Raw genomic sequence first — 21,889 nt, forward strand, 5'->3', positions numbered from 1 at the left:
AGACAAGATCATCCATTGTCATATAATGTTCTAATCGCCTACACCACTCTGACATTGAAGGGGTGATGTTAGTCTTCCAATGGACTGGAATCACTGCCTTGGATGCACTGAGCAGGTGACGCAGGAGGGTCCTTTTATATGTAGATTGGGGTCTATGTATAAGGTTGAGTAGCCAGAAGCTCGGGCTGAAGGGTAGGTCTTCCTGTAAGATTATGTTTGCAGTATGTACTACTTTTTTCCAATATGTCTGGATAAGTGGGCAATCCCACCAAATGTGTAGCATTGTGCCCGGGTGTTCGCCGCATTTCCAGCAGAGATTTGAGACCCCCGGATAAATTTTTGCTAAAAGGGCGGGGCAGCGGTACCACCTAGTGAGAACTTTATAATGAGTCTCAGTTGTTAGGATATTTAAGGAGGAGCAAAAAGTGTTCCTAAATATTTCCGGCCAATCATCGTCTCCTTTCAATCCCTGGAGATCCCTCTCCCAGTCTGTCATGAATTTCGGTGTAGTTGGGAAGGTGTCCTCAATTATTAATTTGTATATGGTCGAAAGGGTATGTCGGGGGCAGGTCTCTGCCGTACATAGGTGTTCAAATGGTGTAATGGGTCTCAGCGGTTTAGTTGGAGGGCTTAGACGCAGAAGAAAATGTTTGATCTGTAAGTATCTCCATATCTCTCTGTTTGGCAAGCCCCAGCTCCTCTGGATATCAGGGAAAGTCATAATGCCGGAAGTGGTCACCAGGTGGTTTACTCTGTATATACCTCCTGAATGCCATAAAGAGAATGAATTGTCTTCCATGCCAGGAGGAAATGCCGGGTTGCCAAACAGGCATAAGAGGGGATGGGGAGGGTGAAATCATGGGGAGCGACCTGAGACGCCTCCAGCAAGTGAGCATAGGGGTAGCCAGTGGGTGAAATGTATTCAGATGTCCACCACACCATGGAAGGTCAGGATGGGCTAGTGGAATAGAAGCTAATTCTAAGTCCACCCATTGTTTTCTGTCTGATTGTGAGTTCCATTCCATCACTCTAGTCAGTAATACCGCATTGTAATATGAGAGGAAGTGTGGCAGTTGAAGACCGCCTGCATGTTTCCTCCTGTATAAAATCTCATGCTTGAATCTGGGCTTCCGACCTGCCCATATGTAGTCTCGTATCTTACTTTGTAAAGACAGAAACCAAGATCTGGGTATACCGATCGGGAGTGCTTGAAGGAAATACAATACTCTGGGTAATATGTTCATCTTAACTACACTAATGCGGCCCATCCAGGAGATTTTTTTGGCCCCCCAGGTAGAAAGATCTGACTGAATCCTATTGAGTAAGGGAGGGAAATTACAGGTATATATATCAGAGACATTTCTAGTTAGATTTACCCCTAGATATTTAAGATGTGTAGGGTGCCAGGTGAAGGGGGATATAGACTTCAACACTTGTAGGCTCGTCTGATCCAGTGTTAAGTTTAGTGCAACTGATTTAGACAAATTCACTTTAAAGTTGGAAAGCTCACCAAAACGACGAAACTCCCCAAGAAGGTTGGGGATCGAGGTTAGAGGGTTCGAGACTACTGCCAGTAGATCATCGGCAAACAAGGCCAGTTTGTATTCTCTATCATCCACCCGAAGCCCTTGTATATTGACATTTTTCCGGATGGCCCTCGCCAGGGCCTCCATGCAAAGTACAAATATCATAGGAGACAACGGACATCCCTGGCGAGTACCACTGGAAATCTGGAACACCTCAGAAAGATCTCCATTAACCCTAACTTGTGCAGCAGGGGTCGAGTAGAGGGCTTTGATTCTCTGGAATCCTACAGGTCCTAAACCCAAGTGTCCCAGGATCCCCAGTAGGAAGTCCCAATCTACCCTGTCGAATGCCTTCTCTGCATCGGTAGAGAGCAGGATGGCTGGAGTTTTACAGCTTGGGGCAATATGAATTAAGTCCAAGACTTTTGCAGTGTTGTCCCTAGCCTCTCGACCAGGGACGAAACCCACCTGGTCTGGATGGATCAGGTGTGGGAGAAGTTGTTTAAAACGGTTAGCTATCAGCTTTGCTTATAATTTCAGGTCGACATTCAACAGGGAGATCGGTCTGTAGCTGGCACACTGGGCCGGGTCTTTTCCCTCCTTGGGGATAATAGAGATGTGCGCGAGTAAAGACTGATTTGGAAGGGGAAAACTGTCAGAAATCTGATTAAATGTGGCCAACATAAGAGGAGAAAGGATGTCGCTGAAGGCTTTATAGTACTCTATGGGGAAACCATCTGGTCCAGGGCTTTTACCATTCGGGGTAGTTTTAATGGCGCCCTATAGTTCTTCGGCGGAAAAGGGTGACTCAAGTGCCTCTATTTCCTCAGTTGATAGAGTCGGAAAGTCAACTTCTTTGAGGTAGTTTTCTATAGCTATTTTCTTGAGCATGGTTGAATCTAATCCTTGCGTTTTGTTAAGATTATATAATTGGGAATAAAAGAAGTGAAAGGCCGAGGCAATTTCTTTAGTGGAGTTACAGGTGTGGCCACTTTGGGATTTAATATTAGGAATAAATGTTGCTGAGCGTTGTGCTCGTAAAGCATTTGCCAATAATTTACCTGGTTTATTCCCAAAGAGAAAAAACCGACTGCGACATTTACGTGCCTCCATTTTAAGCTTCTCTGACATAAAAGAGTTCAATTCTTTCCGGGCCTCTGTAAGTTCGTTAAGAGTATCAGGAGAGAGAGTTGATTTGTGTGAGAGTTCCAGTGAGTGTATCCTCTTAATCAGAGTCTCTCTCCTAGCCTGTCTTTGTCTATTCATCTGGGCGCCCATTTGTATCAGTCTACCCCTGATCACACATTTGTGTGCTTCCCAAATCATAGTTTTGGGAGTATCGGGTGTATTGTTGGTCAAGATATAATCTTGTATTGCTTCTCTGATTTGTTTCTGATGTGTTGGGTTTTGTAGGAGTGAAATATTCAATCTCCATATATATTTTTTGGAATTTGAAGTAGGAGGTTTAAGGGTTAGGGAGACAGGGGCGTGATCCGACCATGAGATCTGGCCAATGTTGGTTTTATTGATTAGGTGCAGGAATCTATGTGAGACAAAAATATAATCAATTCTTGTGTATATTTTATGGGGATGGGAGAAAAAGGAGTAGTCCCTTGATGAGGGGTGTTGGATACGCCAGGGGTCCACTAGTTGGTGGGAGTGTAGAAGTCTACGTATTTTACGATGGAGTTTGTCCGAGTAACGTGGAGAAGGGTGTGAAGTGTCTAATCTAGGGTCAATTGTCCAGTTAAAGTCCCCCCCACATAAGAACACTCCCTGTAGGAGGGGTTGAGCTAGGGTCAAAGCTCTCTCCAGGAAGGTCGATTGATTTTTGTTAGGGGCATAGACATTAAGTAGAGTAAAGTCGTTATTGGAGATTTTACAATTTAGTAACATCGCTCTCCCTGGTATAAGCTGATGGCATACTACCTCTGTTACATCAATGCGGCGAGAGAACAAGATTGCCACTCCCAAGGTTTTGCCTAATGGGTTATGGGAAAAGAAACCCGTAGGGAAATCTCTATTCCTGAGAGGAGGTGCTGACCCTTCCTTAAAGTGTGTCTCTTGTAGGAACGCTATATCTGCTTTTTCCCATTTTAGTTCTCTTAGTGCTCTTGATCTCCTCTCAGGAATGTTTAAACCCTTGGCGTTCACAGATACTAATTTAAAGTCAGTCATTTTAGATTTACAAGAGGACATCTACTGAGTAATGTGGCATGTGCATCACAGCATAAAGAGAGGGTAGAGAAAGGATAAGAGGAAGAAAGAAAAGAGATAAAAAAAGGAAATAGAAGAGGTTCATAAAGTAAAAACATGTTTTTATAGAACATTAGAAGAGGTTGTATTAGCCAGAACAAAAACACTGCTCCTAATCCACTAAGTGGGATCAGGACTGGTCCCCTCCCCAGGTGGGGGAACAAGGCGTGCAGTGCACAGGGGGGCAACAGGGGGTAGGAAAGGGGCGAATCCCCAACACGCCAGGAGATGTGAACATGAATCTCAATATAGTAGGATATAGAAAAAAGGAGGGTACTTATGTATTATCTGGACTCCCATGTTAAATGCACCCCATTTTTTCATAACCCTACTATCCAACTACGCATGGAGTTGATTTTATATAGTGTGGCGAGCGCAGCGAGCCACCGTGCCCGAAGCGTGGTGAGCGCAGCGAGCCCCGCAAGGGGACGCGGTCTCATAAGAAAAAACGGGAGCCCAGATATTACATAAGTACCAAAAGGAGTAATATGAGTGATCACTACACGTTATGATGTTTTGAATTTAAAACTTATAGAATACTTATAGAAAACATGCAAACTAGGAAAATATAGCTGTTAGACAGTATAAATGTCTACCTTAATATAACGCAGTATGAATACATGACCCGGCAGAGAGTCTCACGTTTAGGGTGTAAACTAGCTTATTGTTACAACTAGCCATTATGCCCACTGGTCAAGGCAGGGGGCTTTTTTCTGCTGTGGATTATCAACTGAGCATAGGACTTATCCAAGTTCAAAAACCAAAACCAAAAAACAAAGAAAACCGGGTTATAAGAATAAGCTCATTTGAAAGAGTTACTTAACTGTGTCCAAGCAGTAAACTATGGAGACGACCGCTGAATTTCTCTGTGTGTTCCCGGTATGTCCCATTTAACATATGAAGGCAAGTATGACAGGTATAGGTCAGGTTATCTGTCTTGCGGAGGAGGAGGAGCGCGGCATCTCCAAAGGCTGTAGCTTATCATGGGATCTCGGAGTTTTCTCAACGGTCTGGAACGGAGGGTTCGTAGAAGGTGCCTGAGGAGGAGAAATCCGAGAGCGAAGAGAGTGCCAATCAGGAGTTTTGACAGGTGGAACCCCCAGAGTAGCACAGAAGGATTCCATATCTTCAGGGCTCCGTAGTGTTGCAGTTTTCCCTCCATTGGATGCTGTAATACTAAAAGGGTAGCCCCATCTGTATTTGATATTTAGCTTCCGTAGAGTGTCTGTCAGGGGCTTGATGTGACGACGGGTCTGCAGCGTGAGCCAAGAGAGATCCTGAAATACCTGAATGGGGTGACTATCAAATTCCAGGCCATCTAAGTTACGAATTTTCCTTAGTATCTCCTCCTTCTGAGAGAAATAATGGAGTCTGCAGATCACATCTCTCGGGCGCTCCGACTGCAGACCTCTAGGCCTTAACGCCCTATGGGCCCTATCAAAGACAATTAAGTCATTGGGATCATTCTCCAGTACTTCGTTAAAGATTTTGGTCAGGACATCCTTGAGGTTCTGTGGAGCGATGTCTTCTGGGATGCCCCTAACTCTCAAGTTGTTCCTACGTCCTCTGTTGTCTATGTCGTCAAGGTGGTCACGAAGGGATTGGATTTCCTCTGCCTGTGACCTAATGGTGTCCACTAGAGCTTTGTTAAATGAGTCAATTCTTTCTCCTGCAGATTCTAATGATTCCACCCGAGAGCCAAGTTGTGTCAACTCCTGCCTAAGACTGGACACTTCTGCGTGCACCACTTCTCTTAATTTATTTTCTAAGGATGCGAAGTCCTCTTTTGTGGGGACGTCCGCTTTAGTGGGAAGAGTTTGCAGGAGGTTAAAAATTTTTTGGAGGTCATGCTTGTTGGGTTGTGCCGAGGACAGAGATGGTTCTCCCGAGTCAAAGGGGGCCTCTGATATTGAAGACCGGGTAGGAGAGGCAGGTGCCGATGTTGACGTCATCATAGTTTCTTTTTGTGATCTCAGGTATTTTCGCAGATCAGTGTTAGACTGCGCTGTTGCTGAGTTAGAGCTTCCTCCTTTTCCCCTGCGTTTCTTGGAACTCATATATGCTCAGTGATGAAAGTGGTGTGTTACATCAAGTGAATCACTTCATGGCTGTCACGATTTTCCAGCAAAAAAAACCAACAGATAAGTGTCGGAGTCACTGCCGAGTGTGAAGTTGAGATTAATATTCAGGTCTAAGACCCGGGTTTAGGCATGTTCGCATATTTTATAACGTGTGTCTCATATATAGATTCAGCGTGTCAGGGGGTAGCCGCCACCCCCCCCCCCCTACAGTGGCCTTAGGACGACATCGAAGAGCAAGTTAGTTCAGAATACGAGCCCTCCACTCACATGTTTAGAAGTTGACACTTCCCTAGAGTTTGGCCAAGGCATGCACTGTGACAGAAAGCCGGAGTGTATAATTCACTCTGTCTGCAGGATCTTGTCTCGAGTTGCAGTATGTCCAGTGCAGACTTAATCAATGATAGAGAGCGGATACGTTAATGTATGGGAACAGCTGGAGGAATTTCAGATATAGTACCGGTGAGGTACGATCACTATAGTAGTGCTGGTAGATATCAATGCAGGGGGTAGCTAAGACAATGAATCCTGTGCAGCTGTATGCTGTGACCAGGAGTTTCCACTGGGGGCCTCCTGTTAAAGTAGGGTCGAGTCACCTTTGTTGTAATGACAGGGAGAAGCTGCAGGGTGTCTCTGGGATTTCTTTGGGGTACCCCCAGGTAGTCCCCAGGTGTCGATATTTTTATACAGCTCCCTTTCCCTCACCAGCTCAATTCTTCTGGCTGCACTGTCTGCTGACTGCCAGCTGTCTCTAAGATGGCCGTCGCTATGGAGAGGGGGTAGAGGATCTGTATCCCCTCTCTCCTTCTGCTCGGTGGGCTAATTTGGGTGGGGGGCCCTTGGGGAACTTAGAGGGGGACTCCGCTCACCTCCTCAGTCCGTGGGCTCCGTCCAGGAGCGCGATGTCCGCGATGCGCGGGTCTGGAGCTCCGGCGTCGGGTGGAATGCCGCAATTGAGGCCGCGGCTCCACCAGACTTGTAGGCCGCAACCCGCAGGACAGGGTTATACCCGTCCCCGGCTCCGCGGCGCCTCACTCCTCTTTCAGAAGGGTCTCCGCCGGGCGTGTAGCAGCCCCTAAGTCGCCGGAGGTCTCAGGGAAGGTACAGGGGACACTTTAGGGGTTAATGAGCCAGGAGCTCCTGCCTGAAACGTCCCGTCTCCTCCGCCTGGATGATTCTTTTTAAATGAAATGCACAATAACTACATTGTTAATGATATTTTATGTATATCTAGTGTGTATGCACTATTGGCTTGATTCATACTTTATCACAGGGCTGCTAATTTTCTTAACACATCGATCATGTATACGCTGCCCCGCCCAAGTGAAAGCTCACTTTTGAAGCCTTAAAATGGATTAGCACAGCTTGCAAAAAGTAGCTGGATAGGGGATTCACCTGCAAATCCCTCTGAAAGCTGCTCACTATCAAATGTGTGCATAGCCCTGAAATTGGCGGCTGCAATAGAATAAGGCAGATCATTGGGGGAGGTGACGCTTTGTATCCTCCCTCCAAACGCCTGGGCACGCCGCCTGTGTTTCTCTTTCAATGGTCCTGGTGACACAGCTCAACATTGGGATGTAGGAAGGTCCGTAGGAGCCAGGCACCTATCCTAAAGCTTTTGGAGGGTAGGCTCCTCCCTTCTTCATCCCAGACTCTTCAGTTCGTGTTAGGTGCCCACTGGAGTGGGTGCTATTCTAAAGGGCTGCTGGAGCAGCCGAAGGATTAGAGTTAGTTAGGAGTTTTTTTTTTAATTAACTTTTACACTAGCTAGGTAGGCGCAGTGTGAGGGTTCTCACTGAATCCTCACACTGAGAGCGCAGCAGGAGCTGACAGAAGCGCGTCCTGTCAGCTCACTGCGCACAGGGGAGACACTGTCTGGTCTCCCTGTGCGGCGCTTACAGCTTCTATTAAGAAGCTGCCTGGGCTCTGAAACCGGCTTCACGCTAGGTGGGGATCATGGGGGACAGCCGCTCCGTGATGGCGGAGGCCATTTTCTGCGGAGCTTACACCCTGAGCTCCTATATGAGAGGACAGCAGTGTGTTACAGGCATGTTCCAAGTGGTCCCCAGCAGAGGGGGAGACACTGGAACTTGGAGATCCTGCCGTGGGAGCGGCTGTCTGGGGGTGGTTGGCGCCAAAAGCCACGGACCCCGCAGCAGCAGGGACTTGGTCTCTTCCCTCACTCTGTTTTGGCGCCATTCGGTACGCTTGCAGCGGAGCTGAGCCGGCTGACAGATCCTGGCAGAGTGATTGGATTTCCTGGGCATCGTTTTCCCCACTTTGAAAGCTTCAGACAGATAAGTGACTGTAGTACATTGGCTCTGTATAAAACGCCTGTACATTGTGCGCTGTGACTGTTATCTTGTCTGAGCAACAGTCTGTGGCTTTGGGGGAGGGAGCCCTAAATGCATTGAGCGCTTGCAGTGTTTGTACACTGAATTTTATCCCTGAGCAGATGGTCAAAGGGGGCTTGGGTATTACTTGCGCTGCTGTGAGACCCATGGCAGTGAACCCCAGGGAGTAGAGCAATCAGAACCTGCGTGGGCCAGTGCCCTGGGCAGGTCGGTTAATGTCTTAGTGCAATTGCTGGACAGGCAGAGTGATATGTTGGTAGCTTCCCCTAAACCTATATCATCATCTCAGCAGTCCTCTGGCTCCTTGCCTCTGACCCAAGCAGATCCTGGTTTCTTACAGGTCATGCAGGATACTGCTAAGGGGATCAGCAGGTTTAATGATTTGTTAGACAAATTTGATGGTGATACTGTGGGGACCCCTAAAAGGTCTTATTCAGTGCCATTGCTTGTTGCTGAAGAGGAGGGAGAGTACACAGACATTCCCTGGGATCAGGGTGATGACTCTGAGGATTCCTCGGCCTCAGGGGTGGAGGATTTGATTACTGCTGTTAAACAGGCTTTGAATTTGTCTGTGGAGGATAAAACTCCTGCAAAAGGTGTATTTAAACGGCAGCGTAAGGAAACTGTTACCTTCCCTCCGGATGAAGGTTTACAGGATTTATTGGAAGGGGCTTGGAAAACGCCCGATAAGAGGCTGCAGATGCCTAAGAGATTTTTAAGTTTATACCCCATGCATGAGGCTCATGCAGACCTTTGGGAAAAAGTTCCGGTGGTAGACGCTTCTGTGGCACGGCTTTCTAAAGCCACGGTGCTACCTGTCCAGGGGGGGCAGCCTTTAAGGACCCCGTAGACAAGAAGATGGAAGGTAACCTCAAGGCAATATTTGAAGGGGTGGGCTACACTTTGCGCCCTCTCATAGCATCAGCCTGGGTCTCTAAGGCCATGATTGTGTGGGCCAATGACCTGTGTACAATTTTGCATGCTGATCCATGTGTGTTACTGCTTGCAGAGAAGCTTAAAGCAGCTGCGGAGTATGTGCTTGAGGCTGAGGAGGAAGCTCTCAAAATGGCTTCCAGAGTTTCCACAGTGGCCGTTAATGCCAGGAGAGTGCTTTGGCTTAAAGCCTGGGAGGCGGATAATGAATCTAAAAAGGCCTTAGAGGCTTTAGCTTTTCAAGGAAAGCTGTTGTTTGGTTCAGAGCTAGAAGAGATTATTAAGCAGGCCACGGGAGGCAAAAGTACTTTCCTGACTGCTCCTGCAGCTAAACAGGCCTCAAGGTTTTCTGCTTTTAGGCCGTCCTTTTGGCCCTCCCCTAGAGGGGGTGCATCCTTTCGAGGACAGTCCTTTAGAGGAAAGTTTCAGTCCTCCAGGGGCAAGGCCCCAAAGTCAAAGTTTGGTTCCTTTCATAAGAAACCAAGCACCAAAGGTAAGGACAAGTCCTCAGCATGACTACCTGGAGAATATCCCAGCGGTGGTCTGAGATGGTTCAGGGACACTTGGGCTTTGTTGGGCCGGGATCCTTGGGTATTGAATATTGTGTCCCAGGGTTACAGGATTCCCTTCAAAGATCTTCCTCCGAGAAGATTCATCCCTACACCACTGCCAATGGAGTCTCGGCTCCGGGCTGCTCTTTTGGGGGCGGCTCAGTCTCTCTTAGAGAAAGGTGTGGTGATCCCGGTCCCTCGAGACGAGTGGAAGAAAGGCTTTTATTCCACTCTGTTTTTGGTGCCCAAGCCAGATGGGTCTTTCAGACCAATCCTAAATCTAAAGTCCTTGAATCTCCATCTGTGGGTAGACCATTTCAAGATGGAATCTCTACGGTCTGTGCTGCTAAGCCTGGACCAGGGAGAATTTTTGGCGTCCATGGATGTCCAGGACGCATATCTTCATGTTCCTATCCACCCGGAACATCAGGCTCTTTTGAGGTTTGCAATAGGAGATCTGCATTTGCAATTACAGGCGTTGCCCTTTGGTCTGGCCACAGCGCCAAGGGTATTCACCAAAATAATGTCAGTAATGGCGGCTGCTCTCCGACTGAGGGGAATCACTGTGATTCCGTATTTGGACGACCTGCTGTTCAAAGCAGAGTCGGCGGAAAGGTTGCAGAGTCACTTGGCAGAAGCCATCAGGTTTTTGCAGGCTCACGGTTGGCTTTTAAATTTACAAAAGTCTCAGTTGGTGCCGTCACAGAGACTCCAGTTCCTGGGGGTTGTCCTGGATACCCATCTACATCAGGTATTCCTACCAGAGACAAAGGCCAGGGACTTGGCCTCCTTGGTTCGGGAGATCCTGGGGTCTCAGAGCCCATCGGTTTGGAGGTGTCTCAAACTGCTGGGGAAAATGGTGGTGACTTTTGAGACGCTACAGTTTGCCAGGTTCCACTCTCGAGTGTTCCAGTGGAACATCCTGACATCTTGGTCAGGGAAGACTCAGACCATGAAGTCAGAGCACATAGTGTTGTCTCCAGAAACACGGTCTTCCCTGCAATGGTGGATGGAGGTGGATTCCCTTCAGTGGGGTTGGTCTCTGCAGTCCTGGGACTGGTTGGTAGTCACTACCGACGCCAGTCTCAGGGGCCGGGGGCAGTGGTTTTGGACCTTTGCCTTCAGGGCTTATGGACCTCGGAGGAGTCTGCCTTGTCGATCAATATCCTGGAACTGTGGGCTGTGTGGAAAGTGATATCTCGGGCAGGAGAAAGATTGCAGGGTCTTCCTTTGAGGATTCAGACCGAGAACGCCACGGCTGTGGCGTACCTGAATCATCAGGGAGGCACACGCAGCAAGCTGGCCATGTGGGAGGTTTCCCGGATCTTCTTGTGGGCGGAACAGAAGGTTCCAGCGTTGTCAGCGATATTCATCCCAGGGGTGGAGAATATAGAGGCCGATTTCCTGAGCAGGGAGGAACTGCTAGAAGGGGAATGAAGCCTGAACCCTCAGGTATTTCATCAGATTACATGGAAGTGGGGAACTCCGGATGTGGACCTGATGGCATCAAGGTTCAATCATCAGGTGCCCAGGTTCTATGCCAGGACGAGAGATCCACGGGCCGATGCAGTGGATGCAATGACTATCCCCTGGGAGGGGAATCTGCTTTATGCCTTCCCATTGTTTCCAATGCTGGCGAGAGTGTTGAAAAGAGTCCAGTCTCAAGGCATTCCGGTGATTCTAGTAGCCCCAGATTGGCCAAGGAGGTCCTGGTACTCGAGGCTTCAGAGATTGTCTGTGGACTCGTGGCGTCTGAGGTCAGATCTGTTAAGCCAGGGGCCGTTCTTACACATGGATTCAGCTCGGCTAAATTTGATGGCTTGGCTATTGAAACCGCCATCTTGAAGAAAAAGGGTTTCTCGGAGGCTGTGGTTAACACCATGGTGAAAGCTAGGAAGTCAGTGTCTTCAGCTAACTTTTATAGGGTCTGGAAGACCTATATTAGGTGGTGTAAAAGGCAGAAGTCGCATACATCGCGCTTTCGACTTTCTAAATTGCTGGAGTTCTTGCAGGATGGGTTTTCGTCTGGGTTAAGCCTTCAGTCTCTCAAGGTACAGATATCGGCCTTGTCGATTTCTTTCCAGAAGAGGATAGCATTGCTACCTGAGGTGCAGACTTTCCTGCAAGGGGTTTCTCAGTTGAAACCCCCCTACAAGCAACCAGTGGCTCCATGGGATTTATCGCTGGTACTGGAGTGTCTTCAAAAGGCACCTTTTGAGCCGTTGAGGTCGGCTGACCTTAAGTTTCTTACATGGAAGCTTGTATTTTTGTTGGCAGTTGCGTCAGCAAAGAGAGTTTCGGAGTTGTGAGCATTGTCATGCAAGTCTCCTTTCCTTATATTTCATGATGACAGTGCTGTTCTTCGAACAGTACCCACATTTTTGCCAAAAGTAGTCTCTGCTTTTCATCTGAATCAGGAGATAGTTCTGCCTGTGTTCCAACCCCCAGAGGGTTCGAGGAAAAGGGACAAATTGAGAAATTTGGACGTTGTGCGCGCCTTGTGCATTTATGTGGACAGGGTGAAGGGTGTCAGGAAGACTGACACTTTGCTAGTCTTGTATGATGTGCACAAGATTGGTTGGCCTGCCTCAAAGCAGACCATTGCTAGGTGGTTGCGTTCTGTCATTGCCTTTGCATATACTAAGGTTGGTAGGCCTGTTCCAGCCAGGATTAATGCGCATACCACCAGGTCGGTCGCCACCTCTTGGGAGGTTCGACATGGGGCCACGGCTGAGCAAGTTTGCAGGGCCGCCACTTGGTCATCTGTTCACACTTTTGCCAAATTTTATAGGTTCCATGAGTTCGCGTCAGAGGACGCATCATTCGGGCGAGCAGTGATGAGAGCTGCAGACCTGGGCCTACCCACCCAAAGGACCGGCTCTGGAACATCCCAATGTTGAGCTGTGTCACCAGGACCATTGAAAGAGAAAAGGGATTTTTGTAAGAACTTACCGTTCGAATCCCTTTCTCTGATATGGTCCTGGTGACACAGCGATCCCTCCCTTACGCTCAGTAAGTATGCCAGTGTGCATGATGTTTCATGTTATATATGGTTGAAAAGTTATTTTTGAAATTGTGCATATAATATGTGCAGGCGTTTGTACTGAGTTGATGTATTTTAGTGGCTTTGTAAGATTGAACTGAAGAGTCTGGGATGAAGAAGGGAGGAGCCTACCCTCCAAAAGCTTTAGGATAGGTGCCTGGCTCCTACGGACCCTCCTACATCCCAATGTTGAGCTGTGTCACCAGGACCATATCAGAGAAAGGGATTCGAAAGGTAAGTTCTTACAAAAATCCCTTTTTTCCCTGACACTCTCAAAAAACTGCCGGATGCTACCCCCAAATGCTGGTTTCATGTCAGTCACATTTGCGACTGGCCAGCGATTTAAGAAAAAAAAAAGAGAGAGAGCTTTCGTCACAGGGCAGCCTCGCGCATGTTTACAATGGGCTGTATGCATGCGCAGTCTATCGATAATCTCTGCTGGCCTGCAAATTTGCAGCCACCAGATCTGAATCAGGCCCTATTATTATGATGCACACTCCTGTGGATAGTACAGGCAGCTCAATCCTGAATATATTGATCAGGAGTATTGCTATGAATCCACATTTTGCATAACTTAATAATAAAAGTATGAAATGTTTAACATACAGCTACAGCTCCAATACAATGGTGGTGTTTTAATTTATTACGTCACTGGTTAAATTGCTATTACTGAATTACTGTGCTTAATATAATGCAATTACCATTACAACCAAAGTCAAATAAATCATGTATTTGCCAGGTAGGCTTTGGAATGTAGTTTTAAGTTCAAGTTCTTCTGACATTTCTGGTTTTGGCAAGGTTAATACAAAATCTGTAATACATCCCTTTTGCCTAGTAGAGTAACCTGGTCATTTAAAGGCCGCTACCCACTCCATTCTATCATTTTAAAGGGAGAGTAGATCTTAACTGCTGATTAGTTGCAATGGTGGACCATATTGCACCATATTCGAGAAGAGCTACAGTGTTCAAAGTAATAACTGACTCCGAACAGATCTGAGAATGTAATGTCAGTCCTAATTTAAATGAGCTGAATACTTTACCCCAAGTATTCATAAATGCACTCCCTCATAAAACCTTTGAGTAATTTCCCCACTATTGATATTAGACTTAAGGGTCTATAACTCCCTGTATGTGTTTTATTAACTGTTTTGTTATAGGCTGATGTAATAGGCTCGGTGCCTAGGGACTGGTGAATTGCAGACATAGTTCTTTTATCCACCAAAGCCTAGATCTGGGGTAGCCAACCCTAGTCCTCGACAGCTACCAACAGTGCATGTTTTGCAGGTCTCCTCACAGAATCACAAGTGAGCTAATTAGCTCCATCTGTGTATCTTTTAAAATGTGTCAGTGATTAATGAGTGCAGCTGTGCAGCAGTTAGGTTGTCTGGAAAATGTGAACTGTTGGTAGCTCTCGAGGGCTAGGGTTGGCTACCACTGCTCTAGGCAAATCTGGTTTAGCTTTCTCTGTTTGTATTACTCTGTAGCGCAAGTCCAATTTATTACACAGAGAAATGAGTTCGGAAAGTTTGGAAGGTAAATCAGGTGTTGCCAAATCATCCGTAAGTTTCTTGGAAACGCCACACCGGAATGCCGAGACAAAGGCTTCCTTATTTCCCTGGACTTCAGAGGCTAGAGTTTGGAACTGAATGACATACTGCACCACTGACCGACTACCCTGATGGATTCGTAAGATCTCTGCTGCTGCAGAAGAGGTGTTGCCGGGCTCATCAAAAATCCCCTAAAAGATTAAATGAAGTCAGGGTAGTTGGAAAGCAGAGAACTTTCCCACAATGGTAAGACCCGGTCCAATTCAGACCCCGAGACCTTCAATACTATATAAGCTACCCAAGATTTGTCTGTCAGGAAGTTTGAGGGTTGTAACAAAAAGTGGATGAAACACTGATTTAAGAACCCCCTGCATAACTTTGGGGTTCCTTCAAATTCACTAGGGGGAGGTAAATGAAAAAAGACAAATACTGAGGTCTAGGAGGAGACCTAGAACTTGAGGGAACTGGGGCTGGAGGAGTAGTAGTTGATAGTTTGGACTTACAGGCCTACAGAGAATCCTGCTGAAGTGAGATATCCTGTAGATATCAATCCAGTTGTTGTGTTGCCTCCAGTCCTTTGAGGCAACTAGAGATGCTGTGAAGTAACTCATGACCTGGGTCCATGTGGCCAGTACAAACTTTCATGAAAGTGGGTTTTTGTACACCCAACTGAAAGTCTTGAGTTCTGGCGGAATTAGGATTTGGAAACTGAGGTTTAGTAGGCTTTATGGAGTGCTTGTGCATCAACAGTACTGATGCCAGGGACTAATGAAAAGGTTGATGTGACCCAGGGCAGGGGCATGGAATCTAACACATTGGGTGGCCTTCACCAAGAAAAGTGTGAAAAGTATAGAACAAAGAATACTATCTGGAGAATTATCAGAGGACTGAACTGAAGCTAAAGACAGAAATGGTAAAATTACTAAGATTTGCTGATTACGGTGATTCACGGTATGATCGGGTACAACCAGGATTGGCCATAATTGGCCTAAAAATATGACCTGAGAATTTATCAAGATTACTAAGCTTCGGAATTCTCAGAATTCGTATTTTCCCAAGGTATAATCATTCGTATTTGACTGCCGAGTTTCCAGGCAGTCATATACGGAAGTCATATACGCTCAGATCCGTGCATGTTTCTCAGTGTAAAAAATAGAGAATGAATTAACCAGACTACAGAACCAATAACCAAAGAACTAAACCTCTCACTTAGCAAATTATAATTTTATTACACACTTCATACATACATACATACATACATACATACATACATACATACTTAACTGTCTTGACACATAGGTTCGGTCGACTTGTCCATGTAGAATCCATAGGGTAGAAAATTATATTCACCACCCCTCCGGCGTAAATCGCATCCTCTATGGTTCATATAGACATCCACAGGTTTAAATAACAAACGGCAAAACCCTAACCAGTGGACTGAAGAACCGCACTTGCAGCTCCTCCCCAAATATGAGGCATTCCCCAGTAATGACCAATGCTTCCCTCAGCCTATCAGGATTGGGCTCCAGGGGATTCCTTCATTCTCTGGGAGGAGCTGTAAGTGTAAACACACTTGCGGCACCTCAGCCCGCTGGTTTAGGTTTTTTCTAACATTATTTAATTTACTTTATTAATGCAGTTTCCTATCTCTGACCATGTCAAGCTTTACATGAGTGTGCTGAAACAGCCTCTGAAATACAGGAAATATGTTTGTTGATCTAAATGACATTTATCTTTAATTTCAAGTGTTTTTTTCTTCAAATTTTTACAAATGTTTTCTCCTCATTTCCTCTCTATACTTCCCTTCAAGTATTACATCCCAATCTATGTCCTTCATACATAAGGTAAGCACACCAACTTTCTCGTGATCTCCCCCTCTCCTTAGTCAGCAGCACATCTCTCATGTCCACATTACTTAAAAGAGCAGGTTGAAAGCAGGGTTTTGCTAGCCAAAGTCAGAGTTTAGTTTGAGAGTCTCACCAGAGCTGCTAGTGCAGGGCAGGCGACTCCATGCATAGAGCATAGCACAGATTATCCCGGCAGGCAGTGTGGAGGGTGAATCGCCAGAGTAAGCATTGCTAGTTGGGTTGCTGTGTGCTGGGAGCACAGGGGCCTCTGCTGTCTGGCACTATACATGCCTGCATAATAAGTATAAGTTGTGCCAGCCTTACTCTTTTAAAGTAGGACCTCTAAGCATTGAGGAGTCTAGAGATTACTGGAGTTTCTTTAAAATGTTGGTAAAAGAAAGTTCCAAGACACCTATATAGTGTAAGCTTGCAGCAGGGCCCTCCTTCCTCCATGTATGTTTGTTTCTTTTAGCGTTCAACATTTGTAAAGCGGAATATGCTGCGCTATATAAAAAAAACTATAAATAAATAAAACCCTTTTAATTTAAATGCTACATAGTTCACCCATTACCTTTCAACAACATCATCCCCTCTATTCCAAGTAAATACTAATGATTTAATCATGTTGCCTCATTTTTACTTCCTATCATTTAAGAGCTTACATATATTAAAGCTCATAATCCTATAATAAACGGGTTATCTGGAGAAAACCAGACAAATTTATTGTCTGCAGCACTGAATTCTTAATAATCATTCAAGTCCTCGCAAAAATAAATGAACCTGTCTTGTCCTACCCCTGAGAGTAAATTAAAATTAATTACAAAAATATATAATGAATTTCCATATAGCGCAGGATAATTAAAGGAAAAGATTCAGCAGACGCCCAGTCTCTCTTGCTGGAGCAGGCATTTATTTGTATAAACAAAACTAACCTACATATTACATTTAAAAAAAAAATCTCCCTTTTTCCTCTCCTTCCTTAATTGTTCCCAAGGCAAAACACCGCTAAACCTCAGTTAAATCCTTATATTCTGGAGAGATTATAAATCAGTAGAGCCCATCACACAATATATGATCATTTTAAAAGTACTGTGATATCATTCAGGCCATGTTGCAACAAAATTGGTTCTGTATGCCAAGTAAACAGGATGCACACATATGCACACACATTATGCAGAATATAATCAATGATCATCATACCAATCTGGTGATGTTGGAGCCACAGGTAGTGGATTTTGCAGAGCATGTTCCGGCTATGGATCTGATTCAGAGCCCTTTTTATTTTTGTGAAATTTAGCAAAAATACAAGGCTTCCCCACCCACCAGGTCACTCCCTGCCATATGCCCGCAAACATTTACTTGCACATCTTTAAAGGAGCCTCTCTTTTCAGACCATGTTGTTCACATTACTCTAGTAAAGAGATCCTCAAACTATTTTGCTCTGGGACCCCATCAGACGATAACAATAATTACAGGACCCCAGCACATTACTGTAGAAGGTCATCATATCACATGTGTGGTCAGCAGACAGCACATACATGGCAGCATTGTGGAGGCACAAAATGATGGGAGGAGTCTAAAATAACAGACAATTCAACAGTCTTTTCAGACTCCTTGAATCACTGACTGAGATTAGAAAAGTCATCAGTCTTTCAGAACCGTTGCTCTAATACTGGGGTAGCCAACCCTAGTCCTCGAGAGCTACCAACAGTGCATGTTTTGCAGGTCTCCTCACAGAATCACAAGTGAGCTAATTAGCTCCATCTGTGTATCTTTTAAAATGTGTCAGTGATTAGTGAGTGCAGCTGTGCAGCAGCTACAGTAGGTTGTCTGGAAAATGTGAACTGTTGGTAGCTCTCGAGGGCTAGGGTTGGCTACCACTGCTCTAGTACATGGGATACTGAACATTTCTTGATTTTTCCAGCTACCATACTGCTGTACATGTCCATTGTTTTCTGGTTGTCTTGAAAGTCAGCATTTTATCCTTAGCCTTTGCTGCAAGGGGTGCCACACTCAGACCTATACATATATAAGATCCTTGGTTGGCCCAGACTCCACTAGGGTTTCACATCATTCTCAAGGTTCACACACAAAAAAAACAGTTCTCTGTACAAGTTGGCTAATTTTACCTATATAATAATCAGTCTGAACCTGATTGTTGCTTAGATGCATGCCTGTCTGCCTACCTATATCTCCCCTCTGAGGATGCATAGTTACTACCATGAAGTTCTCAAGAATAGATACCTCCATTTTTAAGTGTCATTAAATTTGTGTCACTGTTGCCACTCTTGCTGAAGCCAAAGTTCTGCCACTACAATATATAATGCAAGCTGACCATTAGTTTTCCAACCGGACTTTTGGTAAGCACTACTAAAGACCCAGTGATCCTCAGAGTATCAAATCTACCCACCCGCTGTTACTAGATAACAAGCCTCCAGACAAATAGAATTGCTCCCTAGTAACTGCTTTCGCCCAGCCTATCCTATACCTTGCTAAATCTGTTGGTTTCTCTATTCGGGGGGCTGCACTAATCCTGATTTTTTTTTCAAAAGGTCAGAAGAGATCTAAGGCACATCCATCTATGGAAACTAAATGACTCCAGTACTTCCATTATTCATCTCCTCTCCGTTGTGTGAGTTGACCAGTAAGTTCTGAGACTTCCATTGTTATTCTTAGTTTCTTTCCAGTTCTTTCCAGTTGATGTTGAGTTAAGAATTCTCAAATTATTCATAGACACCTTCATGTTCTACCTGGGGATTATCATTGGGAAGCATCCGTAGAAAATGAGCTGGTGGATGGGATCCAGTGCACACGTGACTGCAGGTGTGTATGTGACCTGCATGCACGCACAACGTATGCACACCAGATCTGTTTCCTAAAGTTGTGGGAAAGGTAAGTGTTTTCACTTTACTCTTCCTGCACTGTCAGAAGGCTTGACCATTTAACCCCCTAGCTGTTGTTAGGTGGCAAACCTATCCCCTAGAACAAATGTAAGTTTGCAAGTCATAGATTCCTGCAAATTACTGTTGCTAGTACCAAGGCAGCATGGATTCATAGTGAGCAGTAATTGTTAATTAGCCATCACAAACCAGGAACTACTCAAGCAGAATGACCGCAGGCATAGCCGTAAGGAAGCGCTTCCAGGTACTGCTGTAGGAACCTTGTCACAGCAACTAAACTCTCAAGATGTTTTAGGAGGAGTTAGTCATTATAAGTTGTTATTATCTGTAATAAGCCCTTCCAGTTGCATGCACTAGGGCAGCGGTTCTCAAACTGTGGGTCCTGACCCCAAAGTGGGTCCCGACCTTCTCAGCATGGGGTCGCGACTCCATGTTGCTGACCATCAGGCTGATGACTTTTCTAATCTCAGTTATTGATTCAAGCAGTCTAATAGATCTGTCGAGTTGTCTTTTATTTTAGACTCCACACATCATGTTGTGCCCTCCACAATGTTGCTATGTATGTGCTGACTGCTGACTACACATGTGATGCGATGACCTTCTGCAGTAACTTGCTGGGGTCCCGTAATTATTTTTATTGTCTGATGGGGTCCCAGAGAAAAACAGTTTGAGGACCCCTGCACTAGGGAACCAGGTGGCAGGTACTCAGGTCACATCACCCCGAATATTTTGTATCTGGTTACTAATATTCATCCCTGTAGTTTCCTAGGTTAGAAAGCTTAAGAAAGACAGGAATATAGTCACACTTTGTTTTTCAGTTACCAGTAAAAGTAGATACGGTCGCTAGGTCATCACAATGAATGACGACATACATTAGATCGACCATTAAAGGTTGACAGTGCTTAGGTGGACTCAAGAAATTGGTCAATATGGCTAAGGTTGGAAGGTCGACACAAGCATTAGTTCGACAATGAGGTTGACAGTCAAAATGAGGTTGACAGTCAAAAGGTCGACATGCGTTTTTCAAAAATTTTCCCAAAACAGGTGCTATTTCATAGGGAGAATATGCCCAATGCTTGGCGAGCACTCGTGGTACACTGATACGATGTCCATATCGATGTACTTAGAAATGTGGGCTGTAAAATGTGAAAAACTCATGTCAACTCTTGACTGTTGACTTTCCCATTGGCGACCTAATGCTTTTTGTCGACCTGTGGACCTTAGCCATAACAACCTATTTCCTGTGTTGACCTAAGCCCTGAAGACCTTTTTTGGCCGATCTAATGTATGTCGACCTTCGCAGTATCGTCCCTGTGACCCATGACTGTCATATGTAACATTCTTCCCAGTGATACAGAGTTCTATTTATACATAACCTTTCTCAAAACGAAAATAGCACTCGCACTTACATTTTAATGTAACGTGTACAAAATACCTTAATGAATTAGCTAACCTCTCCTGAAGCCCTTCATATCACGTTAGTGTTATTCTCGTACCAGTGTGAGCATCTTATGCACATAAGTGGTTAAGTGCCATTAAAACCATCCCATATGAAGTAGGAGGCCCTTACCTTATAAATAGCATCAGCAGTGCAAAAACCAGTAAGCCCTACTAAGCCGCAATAAGCGAAACAGGAAGAAAAAATATATAGACAAAGATGAGAACACTCTTCATTATAGCAGGTCTCATTTTTCTGTCTTGGCTTACAGGTATGTCTATAAGTTTTATTTTATATATATATATAATTTATGGCTGCAAATATTCTGCTATTGCGGTAACTTTGCTTATTTTATGTAATGTGACTCACTAAATGAACATATGTGGTTATTTTAGATGTCTATTAAACTAATATAATTAACCATTTTTTTCTATCAATACTATTTTTGTTTCCTAAATGTACCTGGGTGCTCAGAGGGCACTGCAATGCACCATCTCAGTTACAGTCTGTGTTAATGAATTCTTTCTTTTCACAAGGAAATCACTGTATTGGAGTTTGTTAAGAAATGCTATGTTAATGTTTCATTATTTATGATGACAGCAAAATCCCTAACTGAGTGAAGCAACTTGTACTCTGCAAATCACAATGAGGTCCAGACTTGTAGGTGCAGTATATATATTAACCCTTGGAGTTCCAAGTGAATTTGTCAAAATAGGCTTTAAAAAAATTGGCAAGCAAACATTGTTATTCATCCTAATGACCTGTATTGTTCACCTGATATAGGAAATATAATCTTTTTTTTAGGCAAAATTTTTTATTTGATTTTATATAACAAATGTGAGCGACGCTGGGATTTTCAGCAGATATTTTACACATCTCTCACAGAGATGTTGGCACTCAAAGGGTTAAAATCCTTTATACAGTCACTTTGTATAGATGTGTCATAACATATGCACAAGTCAGCAACAAGGGAAGAGTTAATTAATGATACATAAGTGAGCAACCTCCAAATGTTATGTAACTAAAAATCCAGAAATCCATTTGGACAGGATAGTGGGGCACATTGTGTAACTGTCATTCTACAGCTGAAGATCCATTATTTACTAACTAAAAAATGGGAATGTGGTTTATTTTTCTCAAAATGGGAAAATTTCATCAAAGCACGAAAATAAGATTTTGTATACATTACTCATTAAAGGCAACAATTCATAGAGCATTTTATAATATGGTATACATAATTAACCCAAATCATGTCTTACTTAAAAAAAAAATGTTTTCAGGAAATAGATATACATTTTACAAAAATTGTATTATAGCTCTCCTCTTTGCTATTACTGTACTTTTAAAAGACTATGTTGAAAAAATCAATAGGAATTCGCAGTCTAGCACAAAATAATAATTTTAATTATGTGTCAT

General features: G+C 44.6%; 1 protein-coding gene across 1 annotated transcript in view; it reads left to right on the plus strand.

Moving 5' to 3' along the window:
- The first annotated feature begins 20,640 nt into the window (after nt 1-20,640).
- Nucleotides 20,641-21,889, plus strand: part of LOC146027623 (uncharacterized) — a 44,886-nt gene continuing 43,637 nt past the window's right edge. The window contains exon 1 of the mRNA XM_083158274.1: nt 20,641-20,744. Coding sequence (XP_083014400.1) covers nt 20,693-20,744 — 52 coding nt within the window. The 5' untranslated portion in view covers nt 20,641-20,692. The remainder of the gene's footprint in view (nt 20,745-21,889) is intronic.

Source organism: Crinia signifera, chromosome 1 (assembly GCF_055691185.1).
Source record: "Crinia signifera chromosome 1, ASM5569118v1, whole genome shotgun sequence".
NCBI classification, from domain to species: domain Eukaryota; kingdom Metazoa; phylum Chordata; class Amphibia; order Anura; family Myobatrachidae; genus Crinia; species Crinia signifera.